General features: G+C 41.4%; 1 protein-coding gene across 1 annotated transcript in view; it reads left to right on the top strand.

Annotated features, from left to right (window-relative positions):
* The window catches only part of LOC138756950 (paralemmin-1-like), a 127,899-nt gene extending 120,601 nt beyond the window's left edge, over positions 1–7,298 (top strand). Inside the window, exons 6-7 of the mRNA XM_069923434.1 lie at positions 606–707; positions 6,553–7,298. Of these exons, the coding sequence (XP_069779535.1) occupies positions 606–707; positions 6,553–7,298 (848 nt within the window). The remainder of the gene's footprint in view (positions 1–605; positions 708–6,552) is intronic.
* The last annotated feature ends 13,026 nt before the right edge of the window (positions 7,299–20,324 follow it).

The raw sequence follows: 20,324 nt of genomic DNA, 5'->3' as shown, positions 1-20,324 counted from the left end.
GGAAGTTAAGTAAAAAAAATAATAAAGCATTGCTAACTGTGGGAGCCTGCTGCCATTACATCTCGTCAGTTATGATCGTAATGACTGTAGAGCAACTTGAGAAGAGGCAAAAGAAGATTCCTTTCCCTTTCTGTGAGATGATTCAGGTGCTTTGCACATTGATACTGTGTTTTTTGAACCCCAGTGGATTTTCTCTCTGAATATGTTGCTATAGTCAAGGAGCTGCAACGTGGGAGTGTCGCCAAGCCCTATTCAGAACCTGGAAACACTGATTGAATTAAATGTTCAGCAGCTTGCAGGCGAGTCTCGATATTTCCTGCCTCAGCTACCCTATTTAACGCCAATCATGGGATTGTGATCCTGTTCATTGTTCCCTCTGATCCAGCTGTTCAGTGCAAAAAAAAAACCCTGGTGTGGCCTGATGCTTTTTATTGTTCTGCTTTAATACACTACACTCCCAGGGACTCTGCTACATCAGCAGCAAGTCTCGTAGCTTGCCAGTCATTTTGTTTTCCCATTTCCTTTCCCACCACCTCCCCGCCCCCCAGCCTCCCCCCCCCCCACCCCCGTCCACCTCCCCCTCCCTGACCAACCCCACTAAACAGATGCACTGAACTACGATTTTTCACGGATTCCCGACCTTCCGACTCTCTGCTCACAAAGGAAGGAACCGATCAAAGGGGAGGACGGCACAGAGGAGGTGGCGGGTGAGTGACAGAGGGGGGCTCTGTGTAATCTAAATAATGCATTTTTAAAAAGGGGGGGGTGGTATTCCAGGATCACAGGAACTGGAGGTGTATTGATTCAGATCTTTGAAGGTCTCAGGTCAAGTTAGGAAGGCTGTTAAAGGAGCATACAGGTAACTCGGTTTTATAAATAATAACAGCACAGTATTCAGAAGCAAGGAAGTTATATTAAACCTTGCAAAGACATTGGGAAGGCCTCAGTTGGAATGTTTCATTCAATTCTGAGCATCAGACTTGAAAAAGGATATCATAGTATGGACAAGAGCTCAGTCAAGATGAATCAGAATGGCACCAGGGATGTTTTGGAAGGAAACTGTGGTTGTACTCCTTGGAACAGGGAAGGTCACAGGAAGATTCATGCTCAAAATCCTGGAGGATTTTGTCACATGAAATTCAGGAGGGTCACAGAGAACATCGGTTTAAGGCAAAAGAACCAAAGACAAAAGTTTTGTTTCTACAAAGCAAGTTGCTGTAATTGAGAGACAATCATAGCAAGAGCAAATTCATTGACAGAAATTTTTGAAGGGGAACATTTTTGAAGAGATAAACATAACAGAGCTAGCTAAAATGTCAGTGGAATAAAATTTATTTGAATTCTCTTGAATGAGCCAAATAATCTCATATTGTTTACATTGACCCAATGATTCAGTGATCTGATAGGTGAAGGTAATATTATATACATCAATCATCTTTCTCCTAGTCTATGTGTGAGCCCATGACATGGAGAGATGGCAGGTTCAAATATCACCTATGATTTCATCCTTACCCCACAGGGAGGGAAATTCTTCTGTCTCAGGCGCTGGGTTCATGTATCAGCCGCCCACTGCACATATTGTCCCCATTGAAATCAGTGTGTGAATGAAGGTGGTAGAGCACAACCAACAGCTGGTAGCCTTGTGCACAACCCTATCTCCCCATTGTCCTTTCCAGAATAAAGACATACTTAATTGTCCAAGCCAGGATCAATGGCTGAGTTATCCGAGGAGCCCATAATTCTGTTAGTTCTTGTCCATTCTAGGTAGAACGAGCAGATGGGTACAGACATGAGGTCCTACAACATGTCACAATTGTAATGACTCTATTTTAAAACAATACTGATGAAGAATTCATCTGAATATAAATAATGTCCTTCCGCAATATTGCAGCGTGGTGCTTAAAGGCCCGACCTGCTCTCTCCTGTGGATGTAAAAGATCCGATGCTATAATTTCAAAAGCCATTCTCTGATACTCTGACCAATATTTAACCTTAAATCAACATTTCCATAACAGATTGTTACACTAATTTCTGCAGGAGTTTCTTCAGTACAGACTGGCTGCCATATTTCCTACATTTGCACCATTGTTACCAGATTACAAATGTACTTTGTTGATTGCGACATCCTGATGGAGATGTAAAAGGCACTTTATCAATGGAAACATTTCCTTTGTGGTGTCGTCTACATTTTTCCAGCTGGTTTTAGCTTGTGCAGTAAATGGAGTGCTGAAGGATGAATAAATCTATTGGTGCCATTTATGAGTACATAGGCCATCTCACTGATTGATGTTTATCCCTCATGACCTTCAGACCATCAGATCTATGCTAGGTCCCAGCCAAACAATCCCATCAGTCCTGTTTCCTTTCTTTTTGTATCATCTATCCTCTTTCACATGCCCATTCACTCTCCTTTCATTTTCTAACCATTTACTTACACTGGAGGGCATTTACAGCAACCAATTAACCTACCAGCATATATTTGGGATGCAGTAAGAATCCAGAGCACCTAGGCCAAATCTATGTAGTCACAGGTCCAGTACTGATGGTTGAGATCACGCTTGGGTCTCTAGAACTCTCAAGCAATTGCACTATCTGTGACACCAATGCGCTGCTCTTTAATGTTCTAATTTGCTGAGACTAACGCAGAAATTATATTTTGTTTTGAAATCTACTTCTCTGCTTTACTGTTTTCCCAACAATGGTCAACCTTTACATGGAGTTCATTCTGATCTGTATCGGAATGAAGATAGTGTGGAAGATTGTGTGATCCACAAATACCAGCACAGTACACCGAGGTAAAATAGTCTGTCTCTGTGCTGAAACGTGATGAAACTCAATATATGTATAAAAGTGTGTTCCTTCTATGCAGTCTAATTTCACATTCACAAATCATGTTATTTAAGTATTTAACTGAAGGGCGGCATGGTTAGCATGGCAGTTAGCACAATACTATTACAGTAGCACCAACCCCGGTTCAAATCCGACGTTGTCTGGAAGGACCTTGTACTTTCTCCGGGTGCTCCAGTTTCTTCCCACCCTTCAAAACCTACAGAGGTTGTAGATTAATTGTGGTATTTAGGCTCATGGGCCAGAAGGGCTTGTTATCGTGCTTTATGTCTGAAGGTTAAAAAATAAATCTAATAAATGGTATTTACACTGTTGTAAAGCGTTGAATGCAAAAATCCAGGCTGCTTAACAGGTGGATTACTGCTGGAGGTTAAGATGAGATGCCAAACCAAGTCCTCACATGTATCTCATTTTAAAAGGAAAGATCAGAGTACACTCTTCTGGAAATGAGCAAGAAAAGTGTCCTGCTGTCATGGTCAATGTTGGTCCTTCCATCAATATCACCAAAGGATCGTCTCGTAATTAAAATATTTACGTTTGTGGGAGCTTGTTGTGCCGAAATTGGCTGCCAATTTTCATTTGCTGAAGGGAGTATATTCACTAACATCTTCATTTGCCATGAAACATTCCTGTACTGCTATTGAAATGCAGCCTGTGGAGATCATTTTTACCCAGCCTCATATGTTGTTGGAATCCAGCAATAGTTTTGCAAGTGTTTTTTTTTGCATTTTTATTAAAGTATCTTCCACTTATAGTAACAAGAGAAAATGATTTATCTTTGAAGAACACCTTTCATGAACTCAGGAAGACCCAAAATATTTTACTGCTACAGGGAGGTGAAGTTTACGATATAGTCAATGCTATAAGCTCTAAAGGTTGTCATAGCCGAAGGGTGGTCATGGGGACGAGCTCCCACTGCTACACAAATGCTCTTCATGGCATGTGTCTCAAACAGCCTCTGACAACCAAGTCCAACTCCAGGCCTTCACATGCAGCAAAGTTCTTATGCCCGGCGGAGCTGTTCTCACTGAGAGGAGAAGGGGCAAAGGCAGGCCACCTGTGCCTTGAAACCAGTTGCTCCGGGCAGATGGGATTGATCAACCACGGATGGTCACTCATCTAGGAGAGGGAAAACTCTGATTTCAAACCTCTGCTGCCTTGTGGCTATACCCCCTCATGAGAAAGACTTTGGGAGTAAACCCCGAGGAAAAATCCAGAGTCAGAATACCGAAGGTGGCTGACTGGTATATCCAGCACCGGCGCGGCAACTCCTGCGATGCTGCTGTCACCAAACCGCATCAACTTTCATCGTTCATTTGGGCCTGTCATTAGCATGGAGTGGGGGGGGGGGGTCCCCACTGCATGGGCAACTCTGCCCTGGCTTGCACCCTGGAAGGGCCACTTCAGCTATTACCAGAGGCGTAGTCCCCATGGTTGACCATGACTGATGGAAGCCACAAAAAACAGTGAGATAATATGGGAAACATGGCAGCCAAAGTGTACACACCAAGCTCTCACAAACTTGCTCAATGATTACAAACTGAGCTTTTCTGCATTTTCAAGAATGCTAATGGTTATATTTTCAAAAGGCTTTCCAAAGTATGATTTTAGTTCATAGAGAAATTGCACCGTGAACTAAATGGTTTTTGAGCAGCTTTTTAAAAATCATTACTTAACTCTGACTTTATCCTAGATGGTGTCTGTATCTGGTTTTTTTTAATAACCTCATTTTCATTTGCAATAAACAAATTTCATCAAAGTTATTTCTCTTCATTAAAACTCACTGTCATCAGATGAAGAAAATAAATGGCATTTCTTCACCACAGTTTGGCCATGAACAGAAAGGTTTTGAAAAAGATTGAAGAGTAGATACTAAAAGACCAGAGAGGCTGGAATGGGAGCTATTGTCTCAGAAGAAAGCTCAGTCATTTTAGACTAGGATAAAGAGACGTGGAGTTATACAGCAGGCTCTTCAGTCCAACTCATCCATGCCAATCAAGTTATCTATCTGGGCAGGTCCCATTTGTCTGCATTTAGCCCATCTTTCTGATTAATGTACCTGCTAAAACGTCTCTTAAATACTGTAATTGTACCCACCTCTATCACTTCCTCTGGCAACTTGTTCCACTCACTCTCTTTATGAAATAGTGTGAAATAAATCTCTTTGGAATTTTCTGCCCAGTGCATCTGTTATTCAATGTATTCAATGTTGAAATGAGAACAATTATGGGCTCAACTAGATCCAGAGGGTGTGAGGATGGAACAGGGATATGCATTTGCAGCACTGGATCAATGTGATCCTATTGAATGCTACAGCAGGGTTGAGTGGCCAAATGGCCCAAGCTTGTTTCCATTCCTTAGGTTCCACAGAGGGATAGTTTAAGGGAGCCTGACCATTCTGACATGTGGCTGGTCTTCTGCCTGGTGAAGTGAGAATGGATAGATATATATCTTTAAATATTGCTTTCCAAAACAAGGCACCCTTCGCCTGCCAAAACCTGGTTCCAAATTAGAGTCTAAGAGAATCAGAGAAAGATACAATAGCCAAGGGTGCTGGAGAAACTCAGCAGGTCACAGAGCATCCAGAGGAAGTAAAGAGTAATATTTCAGGCCTGGGCCCTTCATCAGGTTTCATTTGCCATGAAAGAAATTCAGACTGCTATTGAAATGCAAACATGTCCATCTTCCAGGCTGTGTAAAGATCATTTTTACTCAGGCATTATATGTTGTTGCAATCCAGCAATCAATTTTTGTTAAATTAAAGAATCTGCCATTTATAGTCACAAGATAAGAAGATTTATCTTCAAAGATTACCCTTTCAGAAACTCAGGAAGACCCAAAAGTCCAGAGGAAACAAAGAATAACCAATGTTTCACACCCAGACGCTTTGTCTGATTATATGAAAGGCTCAGGCTGGAAATGTTGGTTACCCTTCGCTTTCTATGGATACTGTATGACCTGTGTGTTGATATGTTTCCTCCATTGTATGTAATTATTGTTGGCTACTGTATATATGGAGCTGGCCCACCCACTGATGTCTCATACCCTATGACTCCTTCCCCGTGGTCTTGGCCCATAAAGGTCGAGCCACCTCACCCTTCCCTCAATTCCTATACCTGGATCCGGGCCAGCAAGGTTCTTCTGTACATTAAAGCCTATTGTTCCCTCAGCCTCAACCCTCAGTGGTTACTGATAGTGCCCTACAACCAGCTAAGTTTCTCCAGCACATTTCTGCATTGCATTTGACCCCAGAATCTGCAGACTTTCTTGTTTAACCACCTCAGAGAGAGATGAACTTCCTAGTTGTTTCTAACTTGCTCATTGGGAACTTTGGGGTGTGTGAGTTCAGCTCTGACCTCTGATATTCCCCAGAGTTTCACTTCCCTTGTACGGGCTCCCAGTCAACTCCTTGATGGGGGAAGAGTTGTCATTCCAGAAAAGCAGGTAGAAAGCAGGATTTCATGTTTGGGATCTCCCTCAAAGGACCTGAAACAAGATACTCAGCCCAACAAGTCCTCACTGACCAACAATTTTCCATTTTTAAACCAAATCCACCATTCTCCCCACATTCCATCAACTACCCCTTTTTTTCAACCCCCAGAGGTAATTTACAGTAGCCAGTTAACCTACCACTGTGAACATCTTGATCGGTTGGTCAGAGCAAGACTGGCTGCTCCTATAATATTTATGTTCTTGATGTTACAGCAATTTATGCCATGGAGGTCAGCGTAGAAAAGGACAAGCCAACAGGGGAATCCACAGCCCTCTGCACAACTCCCATTAGCCCTGAGGGAGTTCACCAGAGAGGGGTTAAGGTGTACGACGATGGCAACAAGGTTATGTATGAGGTACGTTCCGGAGGACCGGTGGTGGAGAATGGGGTTCATCATTTCACCACATCAGATGTCGACCAGCTGATACACAGAACAGGGAGAAACAATGTGGTCAGCAAATGTGTGTCAGAAGCACTGACTGTATCGGAAAGCAGTGCATCCCCTGATGACTCAGGCAGCGGCAGAGATAGCGGATGTAGGAAGGATGTGGTCCTCAAGGAAGCCCGGCTGAAAGCTGGTCAGGTCGGGAAAGTGGTTCAGCCAATCCCACCAGGGGAAGCTCCAAAGGCCACTGCTGACCATCCGGTGACAATGATCTTCATGGGATACCAGAGCATCAAGGACCAAGAGGAAACCAACAAGCTCCTGGGCTATGAGGGTGCCGTCCAGGCTGAGCTGGTGCTGATTGATGAAGACGACGAGAAGTCATTGCGAGAGAAGACTGTGACAGATGTCTCAACGGCAGACGGCAACGCTGCAGAACTGGTAGCCGGGAAATCCATGACCGAAACTTCTGAGACCCTCTCGGCAGAGGAGAATGAAGCGACAGACACTGGGACGGAGCCAGTCACAGGTACAGACAAGAAAAGGCGCTGTCGGTGCTGCACTGTCATGTGACCACATCTCCTGGCTTCGTGGTCACACTGTCTCTCACTGACTTTGACCTCATTCTACTAATCACACTGCCTGCACTGTGAACTGAGAGGGACCTTCATAATCCACTGGAAATCTGCTCTTGAATGCTCAGCTATTGTTTGGCCAACACCAAAACTTTGTCACAGGTTAGATCTCCTTTCCATGGAACATACTCCATAGGAACAGACCATTCATCCCCACAGTCCATGACATTCTACAACCCCTGTGAGAGCATTCTGCCCCCTTCCGCATCTCGCCCCCTTCCGCATCTCACCCCCTCAGTGTACATATTCCTTTCCTCTGCGTCTTACTGTATATCTGCATTACCCCCCTCAACCGCATTATGCAACAATGACCTCACTTCAATAACCAAATGTGAAGATTCCCCTGAATACTTTAATAGCTTTATAAATGCCCTTTTTTCATTAATGTTTGTGATTTCTTCAATAAATAATCCCTTAACTTCAGTAATATGAATATAAAGTTGAAGAATTACCAGTAAGAAGGATAGAATCGCAATAGCCAATTAACAAAACTCTTATCTTACAACAATTTTGTAGGAAGCTTGTGATTCTGATCTTTCTACTTTGGAATCAAATCACACCAGTGTTGGTTTTTGCCAATTGTTACCTGAATGATTTCCTTTCCTGAACCCCTTATCCATTTTAACCATGACAATTCCTACATGTTAACATTTTAATCCTACAATACAGGCAGATATTTGTACATATTATTCTTCTCTTAGATTCAAAAGACTTCCTGATTTCTTTCAGATTTACTGAGTAGGTTCTGGTTCTGGTTTGAGAGTCAGTTATGAAGTGGGTGCTCCCAAAGACCATGATCTCTGGGCATGGACTTGCCACATAGTGACATTGGTTGTCATTAAAGCTTTAGTTCCTGTGATGTAGACAAGCAACCAAACAGCCAATCAGACTGAAGAATTCATGCTGACAGCAAATCAGGAAATAAAAAGCACTAACCACCAACAAACATTTTAAACAGTTTACAGAGAGCTGCATAAAGTTTGGGACATACACTTAGAATCAGGATAAAGCTGAAATATCATTAATAAATTTACAGATATATACAATTTAATCATTTTTTAAATGGCATTTTGAAATAGCTATCAAAGAGAACGACAATCCACACATTTTGGTTTAGTGCTCAGGAAGGCTGTTGGGACATAAGGAGAGTTTTGCGCACTTTTCAAGATTTAGTTAGTCTTCACTCTAAAACATTTTGATTGGTCTGTTACTACAGCAAAAATTTGATTATCTAGTCAATCGCTAATTTCTGGTGGGTGTGGAGATAACAGATAGCACCTTCTGAATTCCTGTGCTTGACTCCGCATGTGTGTAGACTGGGAGATGTGGTCGGATTATTTCCGTTATGACGTCAACAGCTTTACCATTATTCCCAAATATATTTGAAATTACATGGTGCAATAGCTTATTGCAAGCTGATGTTCAAAGAAGAGCATGGAGATCTGGGATGAGGTAGAATGAAAAGTGACGGCAGTCAAGAAGGATTTCTTCCTCACCTCGTTTGACTCTCTGCTCTAGCTTAGTGGATAAGTGGGTTGCCTAATGCAAATGTGAGAAGTGTTGCCCAGAGAGTTGTAGATTTGATTCCAGGGCTGTGCTGGGTTTTGCTTAGCTCAAAGACCAATGTTCTTTAAGCTGCTACAGTTGACAGAAAAAGATTGGTGAACTAACCCGAGACTGGTACTGATTGGCATGCAGCTGAAATGTACTTAAACATGGGGAACAGGCCCATAAAGGATCCATTTATGTTCAGATCGTGGGAACCAGTAAGTGAAGTCCCCTGAATTGAGAATAGCACTGCAATGTATAATGTACACGCCATTGCCCGTGAACAATAGTACCATCCTGACTATTTATTTCTGAAGTCATTAAGCCATATTTGTTCTTTTTACCCAACAATCAACCTTCAAAAACTATCCAGGTTTTATTTGAACTCAAAAAGTGTAACAAATACTGTAGTGCAATATCATCAGTCAATAATTACACTTAATTCCAGCATGAGTTTCCAAATCTCTATTTGCTGCAGATGTATAATTGACATATTGTGTAAACCTTCATCTATTCTCACAGAAAGCCTGTAGGTAAATCCCAACAGATGCATATCTTGTTATGATGTCCCCATGGGTAATTACAAAATTAATCCATCTAACAGCAAAACCCACAGCTGTCCTACATTTAACGGAGATTCACTCCATAAAGGCCAGAGAGGGATTAAAGAAGGTAACAACAAAAAAGCTTGACTATAGTTTCATCAGGCTTTGCCCTTGACCCACTAATCACTGTCAAATCTAAGAATACAAGATGGAGTAGTGGGAAATTGGGGCTGGAACTGCAAGCAAGTAATAGTATTTCCTTCGATGTACAGATTTTATCTTGGCTCGATCGCACAGAGCTTTGAGGAAAGAAGCTAAAATCTGAAAAATAAACTTTGATGAAGTAGTCTAAAACCAGAGAACATAAACATGCAGAAAATGAGCAATCAGTGATAGTTCCCGATAAATCACAATCGTAGAAGCTACCAGCATGAACCCTGAACTGAGTCCCAGTTTATTGACCGTCATGATTTCTAGATAAGAAGTGGGAACCACAAACCAGCTTCTCTATATTTCCATTGGAGTCTGATGAAATTTGGGGGAGATGTAAACTCACCATTGCATGATTTACCATGTGCAAGGTCAGGAACTGTCCTAGTTCAACCAAACATTTTCTGGCACATTAGATTCTCAGGATACCAGATGCCCAGTCAGTCTATGTAAGCTTTTAGTCCTCAAATTATTTTACATGTTCTCATAAAGACATTAATTCCACTTATCTGAAGACTTTTCTTGATTTACATTTACAGCTTCTGAATCAGTACTTTTGTATTGATAAATATGCGAGTGGGGAGGGAGGGGAAGGTGTGCTACTTTTGGAATATTGATACCTCTCTTTAATAATTTTGATTGCACCAAGAGGTGGAAAGCCTTGCTGTGATTCTGGAACTCTAGGTCAGTGAGAATAGATGTCGAGAATAGCTTGACTGGGTTTGGATTTGGTCTGTGATTTTTAATTGGCATCCTGTCCCACCTAGGTGGTTCAGACTCACCCCCAATCCCTCACAGTTCACAGTGCTTGGATTACCCATCCTATTCATGAGCACAACTGAGAGAGAATTAACAGTAAAAAGCAGTGGTTGAGTTTCTGAAATGCCTTTTGGTGACTGTGCCTAATTTTGTTCTCCCCACTCCCAAGCACATCCACGAAAGCAGCCATTCTCAACCTTTTTTTGGCTATGACCCCCCCCCCCCCCCCAAGGACTCTGCTCAAAGTTTCCCTGTGAAGCAGTCAATTTTAGTTGGTTTCTTCCATACTTCTCTCCAACCAACTACATTAAAAACAAAAAAAAAATTATGATTTCAGTCCATGTGCTGTGGCACATGTTGAGAATGGCTGACTAAAGGCTACTAAAGGGTTTCCTTTGCCTTGTGTAAATTTGATTAAGGATACTGCTGTATATGAATGTTCAATGATATGGTCTACAATTAATATCTTGTCAAACTGATGGGCAATTCCCCATCTCCTCCCTTTAAATCGCTAAAGATTGTGAAATTCCAACTTTTAAATCATTTTTGACTCAATTATTATTTTTTCTGAGACATATTTACCGAGCGACTAACATGGTTATTCTACCAGAAGGGTGTCTTTGAATTGACCATTTTGTATCTTGTTCTATTGCAGTTTGTATGAGATTTCTACTTTATCTTTCCTTTTTTAAACCAATATACTCTGGAGCAAACTTAATTACTGTTGCTGTTTCTAAACATTCAATGCAATGTGCAATTATTGTTCTCTGTTCCCTTTCCTTTGATACCAGTTCCAACGAGCTCTTTTATGTTACCTCTTCATACTACTCACTTGAACAAACACCCATGCAATGGGAACTTAAAGCAACAGCTTAAAGTAATAAGTCCTCCACAGTAAGCACTGGACGCCCTTATGGCCATCATGTGCGTGTCAAATCTGGCTTTGGATGGATGATTGTTTTAGAGAGTAAAACATAAAGGTGCTGGAAGAACTCAGGAAGTCATGCAGCATCCACAGGAAATAAAAGACAGTCAACATTTAGTCAGGAATTTCCGACGAAGGGCTCAGGCCTGAAATATTGATTGCTTTTTGCCTTCTATGGATGCAGCGTGACCTGATGAACCCCTCCAGCACTTTTGTGTATTGCCCTTGACCCCAATATCTGCAGCTTTTCTTGTTTACCTTGTCTTTGAGAGCACATTGTGGTAGCTCTCAAGGTGCTCCATTGGTTCTGTCATCAAGTCACAAAAGGACATATTCAGGCAGGCAATGCTGGGTGGTCAAAGATTTAGTTTTAGGGAGTTACTTGATTGATGAAAGAAAGGAAAAATGAGGAGGAGGAGGGAATTTGCTTAATGAAAGTTTCCCAACAATTGAATGATTCAAATCTGGAGTCCCAGAAACTCTAAAGGAATGGTGATTGATTATCACACTGCATTCAGGGACATAACCATGAACACACGCACAAGTACACACACGTACGCGCGTGCACACACACACAAACACACACACACACACACACACACACACACACACACACACACACACACACACACACACACACACACACACTTGCATGCATACAAACACATGCACAAGCACATGCACATACACGCTCATGCACACACATCTCATATACACAGACATGCCAATCTGAATTTATCACACACATGAACATGCCTGCACATTAAATGTACTCCACACACAGGCATGCCTGCACATCATGCATAGAAACATGCCCTTACATACACATGCACATATCAGCACAGATCTATCCATGCTCATACATTAGTTAGATAGGCTTTCCCACACTCAACTTTGCACACAGTTTCCACTTGGATTTTGGCAGTCCATTTAAATGGGGAGTAATCAAAATGGGACAGTGGCCCATTAAAAGGTTTACAATGGTTCCTCTGGTAATATAGCTGATTATCCACCCTTGGGACATTAAAAATTCACAAACACTTTTGTGTAATTTGCACCTTTGCCAGATATTTCAAAGTGACTTCCTGTCTTTTTTTACACGTTTAATCACAATTTTATGGTGTGGCGTGCAATCGTTGGTCTTTGCACAGGAGGCTCCCAATAAATGAGTTAGCTAGGGAACTGAGATGATGGTATTTGTTCATCATCTGTTCATCTGGTGTAGGACTGAGAAAAATCTTTCCTACACAACCTAACCCCTTGCTCTTGAATGTTTTCCTCAACATCTGGGCAGGCCCATGGAACAGTATTATGACTACAAACATTTCACTGAAATGGCCCAGGTTGGACCAGACTGTTATTCTCACGCTAGTGCTTTGCACAATGGTGTGACAGTTAAACATGGCTCTAAGACCCCACTTTGATCCTGATCTCATGTGATGAGATTTGCACATTCTCTTCATGCCTGGGTGAGTTTCCTCATCCAGGTCCCACCAACATTTTTTAGGTTCATTGGTATTCCAAAATTGCCCTTTAGTCAAATGGAGTGATGATGGGTATATTGTGAGTGAGTAAGTTGCAATGAAGAAGGAATGGGCTTGTTCTCCTGGGAGCCAGCACAGACCAAATGGATTGAATGGCCTCATTCTGTGTCATTATAGGAAGCAGCTGGCCACCATTTCCAAAAGGGCAAAGAGAGATGGCATTACATTCTGACCTCAGTAATGAGAGAAAGTCAGAATAAATAAAACAAACCGGTGATGTGATCATTTTTCCCCCATCGTTTAGCAGTTGCAAAGCCAAAGGAAAGCTATTCAGTTCATTCATTGCATTCAAAAGGAGATTTTTCAACTAATTTCACTTCCAAGTTTCTGGATGGTTACAAGCCTGTAAAGTACAGCACATCCAGGCACCAGGGTTGTTGGGTTCTTCTTCCATTGCACATTCAAGCATTGCATTCCAAATCATCATATCATGGGAATAACTTCCTCAATTTACCCCTAATCCTTCTATATATCATTTCAAATTTTTATCTTAAGCAAGTTGACCTCTTTGCTGAAGGAAGTAGGTGCTTCCTATAGGAGAAATTCTCTTTAACTAAGGAGTTGGTAGGTAACCTGAGTGGGGATTTTTTTTGATTAAAAAAAAAATCAATATTAATTGCCACTTTCAGGCTGGGCCCAGTGATGGTTGTTAAGAGGTAAGAACTAAATCACTCTTTCCATTTTGAACAGCGCATGGAAAAGAGTGCTCAGAGTGTACACATGAGGAAAAACTCACTGCATTTAACCCACCCCAAAATTCATTGTGCAGATATGGGGATTACTACAGGGCATTTAGTTTTATTTAAGTCATCTGTTCTGTCTTTACACTAAGTCATTGGAGATGTGGAGCCCTGATATTGATCCAGAACTTGGAACAAAAATTCCTTTGTTAATTTTATCAAAGTGAACGCTTTCTTCCTGATAGCCCCAAGGAGACTCGTAAGCCCATGAAATGAAAGCAGGGACATTCCTTGAATATCTTAAAGTTTTATTTCAAAGACTACTGATCCTCCATAGAATTTGCAATCCAAGTGTCCCTTGACTTCATATTCTTGACCTTATAGCGTGTTGGAGGAGTGGTGTAAGATGAGGTGACTAGCAGGGGCCTTGTGGGTTAATCAGTTGGCAAATCATAATGAGTTCTCTTTATCATTAATATGATTAATTAAATTTTCAATGATTCAAATCCTTTCTTCAATAATCTGAAAAGGAAACTCTAATAGCACATACATAAGACAAAATCCAAGCAGGAAGCAGCAACATAACCCCTTAATTTTGCTCTGCCAGTCACATTCATCTGCTTCAGATTCATCCTCCCGCTTCATATACATCTCCATATCCCTCAAATCCTTTGACCTCCACACATCCACAGCCCTTTGGCATAATATGTACCTTCCCAACATAAGAAGGGCCTGTCACACATATTCTTTTCTCCCTCTTCCTCTCTGGGAAGAAGGTTCAAGAGTGTGAAACAAGGAGGCTTACAGATAGTTACTTCCCTGCAGCCATTTGCCTTCTGAATGAACCCCATAACCACGCTGTCCTTGCTTGGTACACATTGATCTTTTTTTTCATTGTGACTCTATAATCTACAGTTGTGCTCTTGTTCTTCTACTTTATACAGCTGTATGAATGTTAGAATTAACCAGTTAGACTGTTCACAGAAGATCCCTTCTCACTGTACTCAGCATTAGGTGACAAATAAACTTAAGCTTAAATCATGTTAATTATCTGTCCTCGATGGCCAACCCCTCGTCTTCTGTGGCAATTACAACTGGTGGTATTCCAGGTAAATTTGACGTGCGTAAGGTAGCTCCTCTGTGAAGATCCAGGTATCCATTTTAGATGTCTGCAGTAGTTTCCTCTCATTATTTCAGATTACTCAGTGGATCAATGGGATCGATGCCAACCTCACTCAATGGAACTAATGATTCTGCAACGCTAGATTTCAAAAGGTCTTTGAAGTTGCACTATTTTCAAACTGCAATGGGGAATATTTCACAATATCCACAAACATTTTTGCAACTGCTCAAGTTTATTCTGGTTGTATATTTTATTAAAGTGACACAAGTATTGCACCCACCATATTTTTAACAAGGAATACAAGGAGTTATTGCCTAATGACACTTGGATTCAAGCTTGTTTGATACTTTCAAATGTTAGTCTATCAGTAGAATTAATGCAGTGATAAAATGGGATTGGCCTGGAGTCTCTCTTCTGTGTCAGGTTCAAGGTCATCATTAAGGAGCTAAGATATCTCAGATATAATCCAAAGTATTACTGCATGTAATTAGTCAACTTTGGTGTAAACACTGGTTGAGCTGTTAATATCCAGTGGGTGGTTAAAAAGTGAAAGGCTTTAATTCTAATGTACAGGTTCCAGTTATCTTAAATGTAAGAATCAACTCTCAATATGCTTAACCAAGGTGTGTCCAGAATTAAGCATATTGCCATTATTACTTTCACTAATGAGCATGAGAGAACACAGAAGGAAACAGGAACCGTTTATTTAGCCCAAGTTGTCTATACTGACTGGGATGCCAATTTAAACCTCACATCTGTCTGCACATAGTCAATATCCCTCCATTCCCTGCAGGTTCATGTGCCTATCTAGGCACATCTTAAATGTTGCTACTTTACCTGCTTCCATCACTTCCTCTGTCAGCATCTTCCAGGCTCCTACCACTCTCTTTCTCTCTCTGTAAAAAAAAATACTTGCCAGGGATCTGTACTGGGACCCCAGCTGTTCACAATTTACATTAATGATCTGGATGAGGGGATTGGATATAATATCTCCAAATTTGCAGATGACACTAAGCTAGGAGGGGTTGTGTGCATGGAAGAGGGGGGGGGTCAGGAAGCTCCAGTGTGATTTGGATAAATTGAGGGACTGGGCAGATACATGGCAATGTGGATAAATGTGAGGTTATCCACTTTGGTAATACAAAGCGGAGGGCAGATTACTATTTGAATGGCAATAGATTAAGAGATGGGGAAGTGCAGAGAGACCTAGGGGTACTTGTACACCAGTCTCTGAAGGCGAGCATGCAGGTACAGCAGGCGGTTAAAAAGGCAAATGGTATGTTGGCCTTCATATCAAAAGGGTTTGAGTATAGGAACAAGGATACCTTACTGCAGCTGTACAGGGCCTTGGTGAGACCACACCTGGAGTATTGTGTACAGTTTTGGTCACCTTATCTAAGGAAGGATGTTCTTGCAATGGAGGGAGTGCAGAGGCGATTCACCAGGCTGATACCTGGAATGGCAGGAATGACTTATGAGGAAAGATTGCGCAAATTGGGATTGTACTCCCTGGAGTTTAGAAGGTTGAGAGGGGATCTCATAGAGACATATAAAATTCTGGCAGGACTGGACAGAATGGATGCAGATGGGATGTTTCCAATGATGGGAAAATCCAGAACCCGGGGCCATGGTTTGAGGATAATAGGCAAACCATTTAGGACCGAGATGAGGAGGAATTTCTTTACCCAGAGGGTGGTGAATCTGTGGAATTCATTGCCACAGAGGGCAGTAGAGGCAGGTTCATTAAATATATTTAAGAGGGAATTAGATATATTTCTTCAGTATAAGGGTATTAAAGGTTACGGAGAGAAGGCGGGGACGGGATACTGAACTTTAAGATCAGCCATGATCTCTTTGAATGGCGGAGCAGGCTCGAAGGGTCGAATGACCTACTCCTGCTCCTATCTTCTATGTTTCTATGTTTCTAAATCTTTTTCCCCTCTCATCTTAAATCTATGCCCTCTATTATTTAACATTTCCAACCCAAAAAAAATTCATTCTACATTTCATTATATATTTTATGTAATTCCACCAGGTGACCCCTCAGCTTCTGATGCACCGGAGAAAATAATCCTAATTTGTCAAACCCCCTTTTATAGTTGATACACTCCGATCCAGGCATCATCCCAGTGAAACAGAAAAACTGCAGAAGCTGGAATCTTAAGCAAACAACTCAATGGGTCAGGCAGCATCTGTGGGTGGAAAGTGTCCATCAACATTTCAGATGTGGATAAAGAGTCCCAACCCAAAGTGTTGACTGACCATTTCTACCCACGGATACTGCCTGACTCCCTGAGTTCATCATCATCCTGGTGAACCTCTTTTGCACACTGCCCAATGCTCCAAATGCAGCTTAACCAAAGTTTCGCACAGCTATTGTCTCATTTTAAAAAGAAAATTTTTGGAGACTTGCCTCAAGATTTTTGGAAAACCTTACAGAGATGAGATATATCAAATTTCATGACAACGCAATTCACAAAAACAGGATCAAATCCTGATCTTCCACAAAACTTTTTACAATCACATATACCACTGTAGGTGGGGATGAAAATGAACATCAAGCTTAACTTCCTGCATGGTAATGCTGACTACACTTCCAAAGGACTTTAGCAGCTGGAAAACACTTTGAGGTCTGCTGAGGTCTGAAGAGCCATTCCATAAATGCAACTCTTCTTCCTGAGTTTGATGAATTTTTATTTCATGGTTTTATGCTTAGCCCAGTTTTGACTACATTTATATCACAGTGTTTTACATATACCTGCACCCACAAATTTAGATGCCATAATACAAAAGGTCCTTCTACAGCTTCCATTTTTTCTTCAGTTCCCCTCTGAACATCCTGGTTTTGACAATGAACAAGATCTTGGTGCTGATAATGACATCTCCCAAGGAGCCATTGTAAGTGGATCTAAAACTATGGTGGCTGGTGCTCTTTCTGTGATGATGGCACAGAAGAGGGATAAGTGAAGTGGATGGAGTAGGTATGTTGTAGTCAGAGCTAACACTGCATTAAGCAGACTAATTTAGTAGTGGGCAAAGATGATAGTGGTAATGGTGGGTGTTAAAGCAATAATTTGGGTGGAGCTAAAGATATAATGAATGGGACTAGAGTTGCAAAAGGTGGAGCCAATACTACAGAGAGAATGTGGATGGAGGTAAAGGCACAGCTGTGGGACTGCAGAATTAATGAACTTAAAAGTCGTAGACCATGTGGATGTGGGAGAAACTCACACCCCTTGAGCACCTTCTGCTCCAATCACAGAAGATGTAATACTTGACGCTACCTCCCCCTCCTCACCCCCATCTGGAGTCATAAGCAGGGCTTCCAGGTAAGGCAGAATTTCAAGTGCACCTCACCCGGACATGTCGACTACATTCGGTGCATTTGTTGTCCCTCCCCTACATGAGTGAGAGCAAATACTGGTTGGGTGAGTGTTTTGCCAAACACCTGCCCTCAGATCTCACCTGGGCAGCCTAAAAACCTAAACACTGAATTTTCCATTTTCAGGTAACCACACCCCTCTAATCCCAATCCATTTACACCATTTCCATTGTCCTTTACCTGCTGCCATATTCAACTTTTCTTCAACTTCCCCCTCCCCAATAATCTCTTCCCCTAACTGTCTTTTACAAAAGATCTATTTCATACCTTAAATAAAAATCACTCAAAAAGGAAGGTGTTAATATGGCTGCCCCAGTGGGTCTTTGGGCATTCGAACAAAGTTGAGAGGAAGATGCAAAAGACTTGCATCTCTGGTGCCTCATTAGATCCAAAGAATAGCCTAAAATTCTCTACAGTCAGTTAATTAGATTTGAAGTGTCATCACAGAAGAAAATGTAAAAAGGCAATTTGTATGCAGTCAGCTCTCACAAGAAGCAAAGTAGTTATCTGTCTTAGTGCTATTGAGGTTACATATTTGCTAGGGCGCCTTGGATGTCTGCATTAATGGGCAAAAAAAATTTTGATTTAACACATCATCCAAAATAAACCATCTGAGTGATGCCACACTCCTTCCAAGTTGTATTAGTCATCGAATCAGTTCATATGGTGCAGCATCTGATCAGAAATAATTGGGTTGTTAGACAACTGAAAGATGCCAGAGGGATGGAGGGAACAGGTTGCTTTTTTTGACTGTTCCTCACTCTCTTTGTGAAACAAAATCGTTTGTAGTTGGATACTGGCATTAGAGGAAATGAGCTCTTTCTTACCTTCAGTGAAAATTTGTAGGTGCAATCAGTTCAAGGTTATGTGGCATTGCTTGGTTACTATTTCTTCAAGAATTTCTTCATTCATTCCATATACCTGTAATTGGGTCATTTCAAAAAGACTGCTAGATGTATTAATACATGTCTGCATCCTCTCATTCAATTATCTGGCATCCAAAAAGAGAAACCTTTCCAGCTGTCAATGTTAAATGGCACAATGCACAATTAGTAAATTGTTTTTCATCGACCTTTACATTTTGATACAGTCCTTCCATAATTCCACCCACTTTTCCCATCAACGTTATGTCAGATTGTTTTTGAACAGCTGTCAATTTTATTTAACCTAAGGTTCTGTAATTGAAGCAACAAGAGATAATTTAGTATGCCAGGAAAGTGAGTTAAAACCAAAGAGTGCATTTACATCCATTGCATTAAAGTGGGAGGTGAGGAGGGGTGGGGAGGGGGTTGATCTGGTGCAGAGGTTTTAGAGAGGGGAAGAAAAGCACCAAGTTTTTATTGATGTCCTCTGCCCAAATAAATGTAAAAGAGCTCGGTGACTGGGAACAATGCTGTGCTAACACTAGTTCAAACTTGTTACATTTTCTGCTGTACTCTTGTAACCTGAAGTGTACTTGGACTGTACTGTTCTGTTCTGATATACTGCCACTGGCCAAGCTGTAACTTCAGCTTCTCTTCTGTACCGAATTAATATGAATAAACCAGCTTTCCACGGTATCGACACAAGATGGTCTCTGCTACATTTCTTCCTAACCTTCACTTTGTAAAAACATTCCTGTCTACACAAAAGAAGAAGCACCATTCTGATATCACAGCTTGCACTAAAAGGTTACTAACCTCTTTAACTTCCACTCTGTACAAGCATGCAACAATGTTCTCACGGTTTCTACCACTACAGAAGCTTGCTACTGCCTGAAGGAAGTGCCTTTTACACTTGGATTCCTGGGGTTTTTGGCAATGAAGATTCTCTTTGGGGAACGAGATGGCCAGGTTGATCACAGCCTTCATGAACTGAGGGCTTCCCTAAACGGCTGTCAAAGAAGAGCTAAAGTGTTTCTCACAGTACTTTTTAAAGTGTAGTCATGGTTGCAGTATTAGCAAGGAGCCACTTTGCAATAAAGGAGGCATGGCAGCCAGAGAGTTCTCAGCATAGTCTTAGAAATAACAATGTGAAAATGAATCGATGTTTCTTGAAGGGTAAACAATAATCAGGACATTGGAGAGAAATCCTTTGTTACATGGGAACTTTTGCATCTCCAGTCTTCAATTTTTTATCTCATTCAAAAGACAACAGTTTCAACAAAGTAAAACTCCATCAGTACCTGCACTACGATGAAATCCTAATTATTTTTTTAAACTCGGGGCTCTGAATTTTCACAAATTCTCTGAAGCAAGGCATGAGCTCA

Source organism: Narcine bancroftii, chromosome 1, assembly GCF_036971445.1.
Source record: "Narcine bancroftii isolate sNarBan1 chromosome 1, sNarBan1.hap1, whole genome shotgun sequence".
NCBI lineage: Eukaryota > Metazoa > Chordata > Chondrichthyes > Torpediniformes > Narcinidae > Narcine > Narcine bancroftii.
The sequence above is the reverse complement of the archived record's forward strand: the minus strand, read 5'-3'. Positions and strand labels throughout refer to the sequence as shown.